Source organism: Hypomesus transpacificus, chromosome 9 (genome assembly GCF_021917145.1).
Source record: "Hypomesus transpacificus isolate Combined female chromosome 9, fHypTra1, whole genome shotgun sequence".
NCBI classification, from domain to species: Eukaryota; Metazoa; Chordata; class Actinopteri; order Osmeriformes; family Osmeridae; genus Hypomesus; species Hypomesus transpacificus.
The window spans coordinates 5,359,104-5,373,833 of NC_061068.1; the positions used below are offsets into that span (position 1 = coordinate 5,359,104).

General features: G+C 46.9%; 1 protein-coding gene across 1 annotated transcript in view; it reads left to right on the forward strand.

Annotated features, from left to right (window-relative positions):
- slc25a26 (solute carrier family 25 member 26) overlaps positions 1 to 14,730 on the forward strand; it is a 49,259-nt gene that overhangs the window by 33,981 nt on the left and 548 nt on the right. The window contains exons 7-9 of the mRNA XM_047026583.1: positions 4,999 to 5,068; positions 7,144 to 7,208; positions 9,790 to 9,863. Coding sequence (XP_046882539.1) covers positions 4,999 to 5,068; positions 7,144 to 7,208; positions 9,790 to 9,863 — 209 coding nt within the window. The remainder of the gene's footprint in view (positions 1 to 4,998; positions 5,069 to 7,143; positions 7,209 to 9,789; positions 9,864 to 14,730) is intronic.

Below are 14,730 nucleotides of genomic sequence, written 5' to 3' on the forward strand. Positions count from 1 at the left end.
AGAGGGGTAGAAATGTGCTGCGTTCCGGCCTTTTCTTTCTGTTTCATACGGAGCCAGGACCGTGGCCAACGCAAAACAGCTGTCAACAGAGAGGGGAGGGGAGGAGAGGGAGAAGAGACATGTGGGTGAGAGAGACAGAGAGAGATAGAGAGGAGAGGCTTTCTCCCTGTCAGTGTTTCCAGTTGCAGATGTTGGGACCCGATCCTTCCCACAAAGTCTTAACTATGACCAAACCAACATTACTGTACAAGGGTTGACATTAATCTTTTGAGCCACTTGTCCTTCGGGCAAGTTAGACATATTTTTTACTTGTCCAACACCTGAATGTACTTGTCCAAAAGAAAAACATTTGCTAATGTTTAAAAAAAGACAACTATAGAAGGATGCAAATTGATCAATGTTATTTTATAACTGATTGGGCTTGTTTCGTACAAATTACTTGAAGTCATTGTGACATTGACATCTTGACCGACAGGCATATATGTGTAAAAGAGCTTGTTCCTTTGAACAAAGAGGAGGATCTGAAATGATAACTAGAGAGGGTACAATTTCTGGGGAAATTGTGGGGTGTGCACCTGTATTTTTGTACGCCCTTCGACTGGTTAGCTCCTGCGATTCCCACACAGCAGAAGTGTAGTAGTTAGCTAGCTCTACAATTTGCCGGGGCTAAGTCTTAATCTAGGAGCAAAGCTGTAGGTATATGCAGGTAGCAACGCCAGTGCTAAAAAACGATTTAGCTGGTCGGCTTCATGACCCTGGGTAAGTAGGGCTCTTGAGACTGCTCACCAAAAAAACGAAGGGGACTTTTAGCTACGGTACTAATGCTGAGGGCTCGCTGATATCACTGTCTGTCTTACTAGAACGTCGTATCTATGCGTCGTTGCTAACGTGTGATGACGTTGTGACGTTAGGCTAGCACTGAGTTCCCTTGTGCTTTACAAGGCACTTTTTGCCACAAAAACTTAATTCAAGCCTAAACCGACAAACGGAAAGTTCGCGCGAAGACAAGCAACTCAATCGGGACCAAGACGAACATTTTGACACCAACATTGTCTATGTAGTCCAAATATTGAGGGATCCTTAGGGGTGGGAAAATAATAATATATAATAATAAATATATATGAGAGCGAACAATGGTTTGTGCTCACCGAAGGCTTGAGCACACCCAATTAGATGGAATGCATAAGTATAGACCAAGTGTCACAAAAATAGAATCAAATAATCAGTCCCTTGATTGATACTCAAATGTAATATGATTTCAACTTAAGATAACCGAGGGGGGTGGAGAGATCCTGAAATCCGGGGGCTTCTCCCTCAAACCGTGGGTTGGGTCAGGGTAAAGTGGGAGGCAGGGAACTGCAGTAATAATCTAGCCTGGCTGCCAGCCCAATTTAGCCCCGCCCACAAAAAAAAATGGTCGGGAAGTTGGGTCTGGAGGGGCTCGTATTGGGGACAAACTATATACAAGCAGGAGCTGGTCGGACCAATGAAATTGCCAGGGCGGGTTTTATACGGTGCGTGTCCACTACAGCGGAGCGGAGCGTCGGGTTCCAATCCATTTTCAATGAAACCGGGCGTTGACGCTCGTGTAGGGCATTGTGGGAGCGTACGCGAGCGTCAACGCCCGGTTTCATTGAAAATGGATTGGAAGCCGACGATCCGCGCCGCTCCGCTGTAGTGGACACGCACTGTAACGTAGTCAACAACGTCACGAAATAGAGCGCTTGGGTTGAATTTGTTTTCAACAAACAACATATTACGTTGCGCTGATTGGTTGTAGGTCTATCCAATTGAGCGAAGAGGCATTTGTTTTACGAGTTCGGTTGAATCACGCCCCATAGTCACAGCCCAACGGAGAGTTATCAGACTCATATTCTGACTAGAATCAGACTCATATTCTGACTAGAATTATGAGTATGACAACGTCAGGCTAATAATAATCCACAGGGAAGAAAAAAGTCAGTAGAGAAGAGCAGAAAATTAGTAAAAGTGAAGATAATGGTAGCTAGCTAGCTAGCCACAGTCACAAACGTCACTATGGTTTAGGCACTCACAGGCTTGGCTCTACGCCATTCTACTTTAATTGGGCGTGCTTCATTTTATATTTATATCTAATTTATATCTTACATATTGTTTAGCTATTTAGTATTAAAACTTATTTTATTTATACATTCTACTTTTTTAATTAAGATCTTTATATGTTTATTCAAAGTGAAGATAACTAGCTCAAGCCACTGTCACAAACGGCACTACAGTTTGCTTGGCTCTGCTCTATAATTGGGTGTGCTTCCTTAGGCACTTCCTTAACCTCAACCTATTGTTATTAGGGTTTTTCCGTTAGCTATTGTATATTGTTTAGCTCTTCAGTATTACCCTTTTTATTTTATTTATACATTCCACTTTTTTTATTAAGATAAGTATATGTTTATTGTACGCACCTTTCTGCCACAGTAAATTCCGTGTTACATGTGACGTGTTGTCACTGAATACTGAGGGTGAGAGATGGTTTCGTTAGCCAGGAAAGAACTGTCAGTGTCAGCTGAGGCGAAACGAACATTGTAATTAGTCTAACTTACTTCCGTAATGACTATATGTAGAAGCAGAGCCATAGAAAAATATTCGATTGATTTATTAAATTGATATTCTTGTTTAGTAAAATACTACTGGTTCATTGGAAAGCTAACGTAAGCTACGAAAGCTAAGAACTAGATTAAGGCTAACGTTTAGTTTTCAGTGGTGTATAGGCCCAAGCTACATTTCAAAATGAAATTTGGGTTTAAAGCGACTGATTCTGTAAGAGCAAGTTTGATAGGCTATATAACTATAAGCTAAATTATTACAGTTGACTTACCTGTCTCCAATACCAGAGAAATCCCTACAACTTGCAGTAGGCTACATCATCTCTCTCCATCTGTATTATGTCGAAGCCAGGGAAACTTCTAGCCAGGTCGGGACCAATCTCCTCACTCTTTTCGCCTCGTCGTACTAGGCATTTTTAGCATTAGATTGATTAGTGTTTAATCCTTGTGGAGGTTATGGGGCGGTAACTGGTGTTTGCCCAGGTTTCGGTTTATTAAGAAACATTTTCTCACTGAACTCCACTGTAAACGCAAATGTCGGCTAACTGATTATATAAATCCGATTTAAGGAGGCCTAATCGCGACGACACGATTGGCGCCGGCGGGCTACATTCACGGCACGAGCAGTAGAGCGAGCGGATCCATTCATAAATTAGCGGATTCATTAAATGTCAGACTGTAGCTGCATTATAGAAAGACACAAATGTTGTTTTTGCTTGCACTGATAATAAGAAACCATTTAGTTATTTTTTCGTTCGGGCAAGTTCAGTCTTCATTACTTGTCCTACATTTTCCCGGACAATCAGACAAGCCTTAATGTAGATCATTGCTGTACATGCACTACTTAGTTAACATCAGCCAAGACAGTCATGCTCTGTCATGGCCCACTCAAGCAACTCAAATCAATGACACAGTGTGTAACCACCAAAACCAGGAAGCATAAACAACTTAAAATACTCTTCCACCAGCATCAGACAGTATTCCTTATTGTCAGCAGGAGAGAGCGGCTGGCTTTCAGTGCTCTGCTCTCAGGCTGTTCAGGTGGGCATGATCTTATAGTAAGGATCACGGTTCAAATGTCATGTATATCTATTCTCCTTGACTTAGGCCTATAGAAAGAGGAGATGAAGAAAGGGGGTATGCGGGAGGGAGAGAGAGGGAGAGAGAGGGCGAGTTAGATAGGACTCCCCAGCATGCTGCAGCACCTTTTATGCGGGAAACAAAGACTCCTTTTTTAATGTGCAACCTAATGGAATAAACATGGCCCATCCTGAAGTCACATAGACTGATCTCTTCTGGATCTGGTGTGTGTTTGTGTGAGAGAGAAAGAGAGTCGGTGTGTTTGAGGAAGAATGCATGCTACAGATTAAGCTTTCAGGGGGCCTGTACCCTTAAGAAAATATTTGTAATTATTTCATGCTGTTTTTCAATTGCCTTTCCTCTGAAAGCAATCAGACGCTGGTATATCCAGAGCAGCTCAACTTTACAAGTGTTTTCTGAGGAAGGACCAGCAATTATCTAGGATTCCTCTGATAGGCGGAACCTGTGTGCCAAACAGACCGAGAAATGCACACCAGAACCTCCAGACTTCCTGATCATCATCCAGCTCAGCCAATCAGCATTCAAAAGTGTCCTACACAGGAAGGAGGAAGGAATCATGTAGATTTGAGCTCCTAACAAGGCTGTGTAATCAGCTGTGAGCAGTTGTGCAATTAGCAGAGATTCCTGTTTAGCCTGCTCTCGCACAGGTTAGCACAGGTAGCGCCCTTGGCTACAACGCCAGAAAAACAAACTTTGAAATATGGGACATAAAAATCTAAGGACACAGATAGTTGGAACACACAACTATGGATCAACACAAAACACTTGAGATGAATGCAGAAGCCTGAAATGTGGTCCACCTCCACAACCCCCACAGTGAATGTTACATCTGTTTTCCGTTCTTGGCATTGTTGTCCAGACAGCAGATCGTTTCAGCTGGCTGCAGTATTATACCTCTCTCTGAAGGAAGGTTTGGATGAGTACAAATACTACTGACCATCCCTGTCCATGCACATGATTATGTTCACATGTGAGTCCAGTAAAACGTTTTTGACAAAGGGAATTCTGCTGACTGAGAAGTTTTGGGGATCTTTTCTACTCACGATGACTCCAGGAGTTTTTGTAATGTCTAATTTTCCTTCTTCCCTCTCTTTCCCTGCACTGTTCTTGGGAAACGAACAAATGACATCACTTGGGAGAGGGGGAACAGGGAACACAAAAATAGCTGTCTGCTTGGTTCCCAGCCCCAGGCCCACTGGGGTTCAGATGTGTTTTTAGAGCGTCTGATAACTCTAATAACCACAACTCTTTTTCTATCTCTCTCTCCCTCTCTCTTTCTTTCTCTCTCCCTCTTTCTTCCTCTCTCCCTCTCTTTCAGAGTCTCTGGTCACGGAGGCAAGGTCACACGCTCTACTCTTGGCAGTCAGCTGTGTGCGGAGCTTTTGCAGGTGCAGGGGATTATTTGGTGCTTTGGGAAAAGCGCATAGGGAGAGATGGAGGGAGGTGAGGAAGGGAGGGATAGAGAGAAAGAGGGATAGAGGAATGGATGAGTGGGTAGCAGGCCAGAAACACTTCCAGTTTACCTAAGTCACATTCCTGGAGGATTCCACTGAGGTTGGATAAGTTGGCACTTAGTGTTCTCACCTGCATCACAGGCCTGGGGATAGAGGAAGACAGAGAGAGGACACCTCGTGATCCATCCGTGACAGTAAAGAGACAGGACTGTCTCTGTGTCAGTCCAGTACGTTGCAGCAGACGGGGAGAAACACTCGACCTGTGTGTGAGAGTAGAGGGGGAGGAGAGGGAGGGGATGTTGTGCCCGGCTCCTGCAGCTGTGTGACCCCCTGCGCAGCAGGGCCGGAACCAGCCTCCTCTCAGAGAGCAAGGGGAGGGGGCAAAGAGAGAGAAAATGAAACGGAACGTTAGCAAATGAGTCGCAGGCCTTGGACAAGGAGGAGACGTGTTGGAGAGAATGAATGTTGCTGGGCAGGCAGAGTGTTAGAATCAAGTTTGTATCTCAGAGAAACAAACATTCAAAAAGCATGAGCGAGAGAAACCGGTTTTCGACAGAGAGTGGAGGCCATAACTCTTACTGCAGAGTGACGAGCCAGACAGACTGAGCAGATTGATGTTCACTGAGGGCTGGGGATGAGGACACTGCACCCTGAGGAGCTCAGTTATGGCCACAGGCCACCCCACCTGGACACGTCCCACACGGGAGGGAGGGGGGGAGGGAGGGAGGTGGAGGGAGAGTAGGGGAAATATGGAGAGGGAGAGAGCAGAGAAAGAACTTAGCAGAGAAAAAGAAAGAGATATACATGTTGGGGTTGGAGCGAGGGTGATACAGGGAGGAGGAGAGGAAATGAGAAAGCGAGGAAGGGGAAAAAGAAATAGCAGGAGCTTGGAGGAAGGGGAGTCGGACAAGGTTTTAGGTTCAGCCACTTCACAGCTGAGGAGTCCTGGTGGGATGCTTGTGTTTCAGTCCCCCATCCCTGTATCCTGCCTCAGTCATAATCTAGTCAGCTTTGGACAAAGCTCGACACTGACACCTTCCACTCCTTCACTCCATTAGCGATAGCGTCAAAGGGAGACTTGACTCATTACAGACCTGACCTAGCATGAACTGCCTGCTGACGTGATAGTTCCACTGCCAGCCAGGCGGGTCCTAGCTTAGCTCACTTTACAGACTGATTTGCTGTTAATCATAATCACAGTGAAGATCGCGTTATGTGATTTAGAGGCAACTCTGGATCCCAAAGACAAAAGAGATTTATCCCCTTGTCCTGGATACTGGTGCCTTTTAAATCAGTCCAAGAATATAAGACCAAGTACAATATAAAAATCTGAGCACTGTATCCCTGTCTCCTTGGTGAAGGTGGGACAGGCATAACTCACTCTCACCAAGGGGCCATGAAGTCAAGGAAGTTCCACTCCCAACTTGTCAAATCCATTCTCATTCATGTATAGGAGTAACTAGTAAAAATCTGGGAACATTAAGTCTGTTACTCCATACCTCCCATAACATTCACACATATCTTCTCCTCAGCCGTTAACTTCTCTCTGCCTCCCTCACAGCTCTCTTCAGGGGCCAATATCTCTCTGTTTATTGTAGTCAGTTGCTATGTTGTGTGGCGGACAGTGAGACATACTCTTAGAGGGTTTGTGTCAAGTCTGGCGCCCCTGCACCCCTCTTCTCCTCTCAGTTGGGACACCCCTGGAACACACAACATACAAGGTTTCCAAATTGGCTGTGTGTGTGAGACAGAGAGACATGGGCTGATGGAGTGGGATTTCTGGTGGTCGTGGAGGCTGGTAAATCTGTCTGGTTCAGTAATAGAAGAGAAATAACAGGCTATTTATAGACTAGGTTAATTGATAACAGGGTTCTATGTAATATCCTCCTTTGTGTGTTTCAAGTTGCATGTCTTTTGTATAGCATAGATGCCATTTGAGACAAATGCACAGAGAGAAAACTGTTTTGCTAATTTCATATGTATGTGTGTGATCCCCTTTGTGTGTGTAGGTGCAGTGGCAGCGTTAGTCACGACTCCCCTGGATGTGGCTAAGACCAGGATCATGCTAGCAAAGGTGAGTCCAGAGCCAGGCACACTTAACCAGGCACTGTGGAGATCTGTCTGGCAGGCCCAGCCAACCCTCAGGGCACAGCAGGGAGAACACAGCAGGGTCACACAGGGACAGCTTTGACACACACATCCATTTATTGCTCCCAGCATCGCTGCCGGGAATGGACAGTGTTCGGCGGACATGTTTTTCGAGCATGCTTAATGTTAGTGTAAGTACATTTGGCCGCTTCTGAGGAATTTCTGTGGCTGCGTGGCTCTGAGTGCTGGGACTGGGCCCTGCTGTCCTCGGTTTTGGTTCTGCTCTCTGTCTGTTCTCTCTCTTCCTGCTAACATTTACTCCTCGCTAGCTCCTGTAGACGTCTGGCAACTCTTACTGGTTCCTGTGTGTGTGTGTGTCCACTTGTGTGTGTTTGTGTGTGTCTGTGTGTGTTTGAGCGTGCGTTTGGTTAGGTGGTGATGTTTCTTAGTGGTTGTGTGTGTGTGTGTGCTGAGTGTTCAGGTGAACCCCGCCAACCCCAGTGTCCTTGGACAAGTCGACGTGTTGTGCTCTTTGTGCTTCCCTGATGACTAATGAGACACTGTGTCTGACTCTGCAACAGCTCATTGGGCTGGACAGCCTTCCTGGACAATGTGTCAAAGCACTCGCCTTCAGTGCGGTTTGAAGCACATGTAAGTGCTGGGACTGGGGATTCTTAGGATTTCAGAATTATACCTAACTGGCACAGTGTTTGGAAGGCGCCTTTGACAAGTACTATAACACATTATGGGCTGTTTTAGAGAGCATGTAAAAACATAAGACCACCTGACAGAGAGCAGCAATTGCTTGCTCCTGTGTGTCTCACTCTCTCCAACCAGCTTTGCACAAGCCCAGGCAGGACTGGAGGAGGTGGGGGTGGGGGTGGGGGGGTTAGAGGACAGGGGGAGGGGGGATTGTTGATGGATACGAGGGTGAGGGTGTTGGAACTTGTCACATTAGTTTCCTCCTGCGGTAGAGGAGAGGTTTCTGTCCGTGGTTGGCAGAATAAAAGAGTTGTGTTGTACGGTGCCAGGGCCACGGGAGGTGGTGTTGGCAGAGGGCGACATGGGTCGGGACTTTGGCACCAGGTCTGGGCGAGGGCGTAGCTCCAGAATGCCCAGCTGGACCTGTAAAAAAGCGAGGGAACAGGAGTTCTTCCACACTGCACTGCCCACAGCCTGGCACCATCTTCCCCTGGGCAACACACAGCCTCTCCTGGAATACACTGCTACTGTACCTACGGCTGGCACCGGCATGCCACACACACACCCCAGCCGCTTCTGAGGGCATGGCACATCCAGCTCCCATCAGTGAAACCCTCTCTTCCAGCAGGCCTTGAAAACACAAACGTTTCCTTTGATTCCTGCTGCTGTAATTACTCCAGGCAGCTCCCCTGCCCTGCCCCAGGCAGCTCCCCTGTCCTGCCACAGGCCCCCTGCTTTGTAAGCCCCCCCTCTCTCTCCCTCACTTCCTGAGGTGGAGAGAGAGAATGACATGTGAGGGAACATAGCCATTATCTGCTCTAATTCCCCAGGACCATAGTTGGAACGTTGTCGGTTGAGTAAAACAAAGTTGTTTCTTACAACCTTTCCAGTAGTTAAAGAAGGCAGGGCTGAGCTGGATCTAGGATTCCACTCACTTATCACCAATTAGGGGCTACAGGGTTTCCCACTGAGGCTACGAAGGTTTCCTACAACCACCGCAGGGTACAATAAAATCACGGCTTGGTACATGCACACACACATGCAGCCAGACACACACAGCCAGACACACAAACACGCATGCAGACACACTGGCCAACACAGAAACACTAGATGATTTACAGGCCAGGCCACAGTTATGCTAACCCTGCGCCCCACCCCACCCTCCCCCACTCTTACTCTCTTTCCTCATCCCTCCCCTTCGCCTCTCTCCCTTCTTCCCTTCCTCCCCACCCTCTCCACCTCTACCCACAATGCCCTCCCCCCCAGAAAACCAGACTTATGGAGTCAAAACAGACCCCTGTGTACAGAGATGTTGGTTTAAGCTAATGAAATGGAAGCTTGGCCGGAGAGGGGGGGCAGGGCAGGCAGTGTGGGGTTTGCAGGGGAACAGGTGGAGTGTGGGTGTGGGTGGGTGTCACCTGTGCTGCAGTACAGCTGTCTCTGAAGATGGAGGGAGGGGGTGGGGGGGCAGAGGAAGACTAAACAGGGTGTCTGTCCAAGGAGGCAGGAAATGGAGGACACCATCCATCAATCATCACACCTCTCCCTGTTCTCTGCTCTCCCTCTCTCTCTCTCTCTCTCTCTCTCTCTCTCTCTCTCTCTCTCTCGCTCTCTCTCGCGCTCTCTCTCTCTCTCTCTCTCTCTCTCTCTCTCTCTGTTCTCTCTCTCTCTCTCTCTCTCTCTCTCTCTCTGTTCTCTCTCCCTCTCTCTGTTCTCTCTCTCTGTTCTCTCTCCCTCCCTCCCTCTCTCTGTTCTCTTTCTCTCCCTCTCTCTGTTCTCTTTCTCTCCCTCTCTCTGTTCTCTCTCCCTCCCTCTCTCTGTTCTCCTTCTCTCCCTCTCTCTGTTCTCTCTCTTTCTCCCTCCAGGCTGGGACGGCCACAGCAAGTGGGAACATCCCTCTGGTGCTGTACGAGGTGTGGAAGAGCAGAGGATTGGCAGGGTGAGTATTATGGAGTGGTGGAGGTGGAGGAGTGCTGTAGTCTTCAGAACCAGATCAAAGGTTATCTCCTGTCTGTTGACAGACCAACACGTTCCTCCCCACGCAGTCATCTATTTCTGCCTTTTGCGCACGTGTGCTAAAGATGAAGTGTTCCCGTTTATTTTCATCTTGCATCATTTAGTTTGATGATACTCAAGGGAAATGAATTCACAGGACCACCAGAGATCTGAGGAATTAGATGTTTCTCTGAGACATAACTCTGGTGTGCAGTGGTATTGATTAAGGCACAAAGCAAGGCCAAGTGTAGGGTTTATGTGCTGAGTGTTGTGATGTGATCTCCTAAAGGGGAGATCAGCTATAGAGTGATTGCTGCACTACCAGCTCTGTCCCTGTGAAAGAGAGAATTGTCATGAGCTGACATCATGTAGTTAAGACGAGCTTCATGTTGATAGCAGATTAGCTTTGGGACTGTGTGAGAAGGGGACTGTTTTCCTTTAACACGCACACCCACCCACCCACACATACACACACACACAGACACGCACAGACACAGTATCCACGCCCACACACACCTGCACACATGCATACAAACATACATACACACATGCATCCACATGCACAAGTACCAACATGCACACACAGACTTATGTCCTATAACAACACAGATGAGGGGGCCACAGTAATAGAATCTAATCTGAGAATAATTGCATCTGGAAATTTCTCATTCTCATGCAGCTCAGGCTCATTCCAGGCTTGTTCCTGATTGGTTCTCCCAGCTGCATTCACCTTTGAAGGGATTTCCAGAAGGTGAAAGCACGGTGACGTCCTTCTGAGAACGAGCTAGAAGCATAGTCCCCAGCTGTCTGCATGCTAACCCGCCCGTAACTGAAAGAAATATTCTTGGATGTTCTTTCCGCTCTTTGATATTTTGGGGCATCTTCATTTCTAGCTGTCCATGGTCTCTTCTTGTCCAGCTGACTGTCTTCACGTCGTGTGCTTCCAGCTAAGAGGGAGTTGTTTTTTCAAGAACCACAATCTCCTCAACAGGAGGGAATATTCACCACAGTATCTCCCCCTCGACAGTGATAAATATACTTTTTTTGTGTGCGTCTTTGTTTGAGAAAGCGGAGAGAGGGGCAGTAGGAGCACAAGGGCTGTGATTCCATAGGGCAAAAGTCTCGGGAGTTCCGCTGGTGCAAGCCTGCTACAAATTGCTTCTGCTTTAAAGCTGTAATTATGGTAATAGGCCCAATTGCAGTGTAGTGAAGCTGGAAAGTGCTTCCATATGTCTGCCGTGCCCTGGAGCACTGCGCTGGGCCAACGTAAGACACGCTCACCACACAAACCAAAACTAGACCAATGTTAGACCAAATACTAAATCAAAACCACTGCTGTGTTAAACCCGGTACCTGATTAGGTCTTTAGGCTAACCCAGACTGAAACAGACACTGATCTTAAGAGTGTAGGTAAGGGAAATATGGCTGATGACCTCACAAAGTTGGATACGGCCCAGCAAAGTTAAGTGTTTAGTGTCTTCACATCAATGCAGATGAAGGAAATGAAGAGAGCCCTGATCAAGCAGCCACAAAGGATCAGTAGTGAGGAAGGAGTATTGAAAGGATCTGATTTCATGACTAACGCTAACGTATGGACATGAGAAACTCTACTGCTGAGGCCTCTGGGTATTTTTAGCTTGTTTGGTCACTGAATGTCTTAGAGGTAATTGGCTGGTGATCAGCAGATGACTGATCTGTATGGCTGCTGGACTGGTGATATCACGGTGAGTCAGAGAGCCCCTGGGGTGCAGGGGTTGAGTTCTTCCCTCCCCCTCACTGACGTCCTTCTCCACAGGTGGGGTTGATCACATACAGGAAGTGACACGCAGCACTAGTTGGGACCAGCCAAATCTTGATAGCTCTAGAATCTGGCGTCCAGTTTGCGGAGAGAGTTAGACACTTGCAGCTCTGTAGCAAGGCTTTTTACTGGGGTTTGGATTCCGGGAAACATTTTGTTTCGTCCTGTGTTTCTTTTGTGAAGGACATTGTAAGACTGTGTGCTGCTTCTGAGAGGAAAGGTTAAATTCTCTCTCTCTCTCTCTCTCTCTCTCTCTCTCTCTCTCTCTCTCTCTCTCTCTCTCTCTCTCTCTCTCTCTCTCTCTCTCTCTCTCTCTCTCTCTCTCTCTCTCTCTCTCTCTCTCGCTCTCTCTCGCGCTCTCTCTCTCTCTCTCTCTCTCTCTCTCTCTCTCTCTCTCTGTCTGTCTGTCTGTCTGTCTCTCTCTGTCTCTGTCTCTCTCTATCTCTCTCTCTCTCTCACTATGTCTTACTCACGACCAAACAAACACACACACACAAACCTTCACTCCCTCTCGTTCTTTCCAAAACACCCGATCCGTCACGGAGCATTCTGAAACACGCTGTTGTGTGAATGGTTGGGATAGTTGATAGATCCCTGACATGCTTGGCACCTTGTACAGCTTTGCAGTTGACAAAATTGATGTATTAGCAGTCAGCCCATTTGTGACCCCGTTTCTAAATGGAGGCCCATAAAAATCTTCCCTTCCACTAACTTACTAACCCCCACAGGTGCTTCAGGGATATGGCATGTGGGCCAGTTCTGGAGCGTCCATGATATTCAACCCCTTCCATACACACACACACACACACACTAGCAAGAGCAGCGCCAGGCCAGATGAACGCGGGGGCGTATTGGACGAATAGTGGTCTCAGTAAGCAAAAACAAACATTCCAAACGGACTGGACCCCACAGGCAAAGTGGACAGAAGGAAAGTGAGGGATGTAGGAATAGAGGCTAGACTGATGGAAGTGAGTGTGTGTGTGGAATATATAATAGTAGAGGGAATAAGTGAAGGAGAAATACAGAACGAGAGAGAGGAAGTCTGTATCTGTGGGCTGAGCCAGTTGAGGGGGCTGTAGTCGGACTGACGGAGGGGATAGATGGACAGCAGAGGGACGTGTGTGTGTGTGTGTGTCATCTGGTCATCAGTCATGCTGAGGCAGAGCTCCAGGGAGGCCCTAAGGGGGGGAGGGAGGGGTGCGGGTAAGTCTTAATCCTAAAAACAGCTGTGTGGAAAAGGGCCTTGGGAGACTGGAGCTCTCTCATGGCCTGTCACATCTCCTGACCCCGGCAATGTCAGCCGCCTACGAGGCCCCTGCCGCCTCTTACAGCCTCTAGTGAGACCATCACTGTCTCTAACAGCCTCTAGTGAGACCATCACTGTCTCTAACAGCCTCTAGCGAGACCATCACTGTCTCTAACAGCCTCTAGTGAACAGCCTCTAGTGAGACCATCACTGTCTCTAACAGCCTCTAGTGAGACCATCACTGTCTGTAACAGCCTCTAGCGAGACCATCACTGTCTCTAACAGCCTCTAGCGAGACCATCACTGTCTCTAACAGCCTCTAGTGAACAGCCTCTAGTGAGACCATCACTGTCTCTAACAGCCTCTAGTGAGACCATCACTGTCTCTAACAGCCTCTAGTGAGACCATCACTGTCTCTAACAGCCTCTCGTGAGACCATTACTGTCTCTAACAGCCTCTAGCGAGACCATCACTGTCTCTAACAGCCTCTAGTGAACAGCCTCTAGTGAGACCATCACTGTCTCTAACAGCCTCTAGTGAGACCATCACTGTCTCTAACAGCCTCTAGTGAGACCATCACTGTCTCTAACAGCCTCTAGTGAGACCATCACTGTCTTTAACAGCCTCTAGTGAGACCATCACTGTCTCTAACAGCCTCTAGTGAACAGCCTCTAGTGAGACCATCACTGTCTCTAACAGCCTCTAGTGAGACCATCACTGTCTCTAACAGCCTCTCAGGCTTCTCCTCCTCATGCAGCCTCCTAGCCCCCTGCTCTCCTAGCACCTTATAAGGCCACTCTGTCATCCTCCTTTTTCACAGAAATCACAGGTCATCAAAATGACAGGTTTACCATCTTACTAGGAACCGGTGCGTAAGGTGAAATATGAGATGACAGACCAGTGACCAGAGATGGGTAGTAATAAAGTACTAGTACTTCATTACTGTACTTACGTAGATTTTTCTGGTATCTGTACTTCACTATGTATTTTTCGGACAACTTTTTACTTTCATAATTATTTATACAAATATCTGTACTTTATACTTCTTACATTTTCAAACCAGGCTCGTTACTTTAGTTTTAATCTGTATTTGGTGGCATGATCAATATAATTTTTTGTCATTGCGTGCCTTTTTTCATTTCTTTGCTATCACACACAACAAACGTAAGCTAGTCTATGAAGCTACCATGGAGCAAGGCAGAAGGCAACAAGAAGCCTTGATGAGACAGAGGATGAGGCAGAGGGAGTTAGCATTGTAGACATGACTGAGAATAGAGACATTCCCATCACCCATGGTCATATATGAGGGAGATGTTCAACATTTTCTGTGTCAAAAAGGATTCCTGGCAAATACGCTATGTGTCTATATATAGTGTATTAATGTATTAATACAGGGCTCTCAAGTTTTCTCAAAAGTTTGACGTGAGATTACCATACCTTTCAACGTTTGGGTAAAAACAAAATCGTGGTGGGGTGTGTGCTATGGATGTTAATTGTATGAAGCGGTACAAGTTATCTCTTACTTCTCAGCGTGAGAAATTCAAGGTGTTATGTGAGAAATGGTTGATAGGCCTGATTAATATGATGTGAGTTCCAGTTACCAGCCTGACACTAAAACTAGTAGTAGCAATGGCTACTTAAGTTGTCAGAGCCCACACTTCTTTACTGTAACTTTGGTGAAAAAGTGTAGTCAGTACTTCAAGTCACAAGTCTTTTTAAACATGAGTATCTGTACTTCTACTTGAAAGATGTGTGCACTTTTGCTCT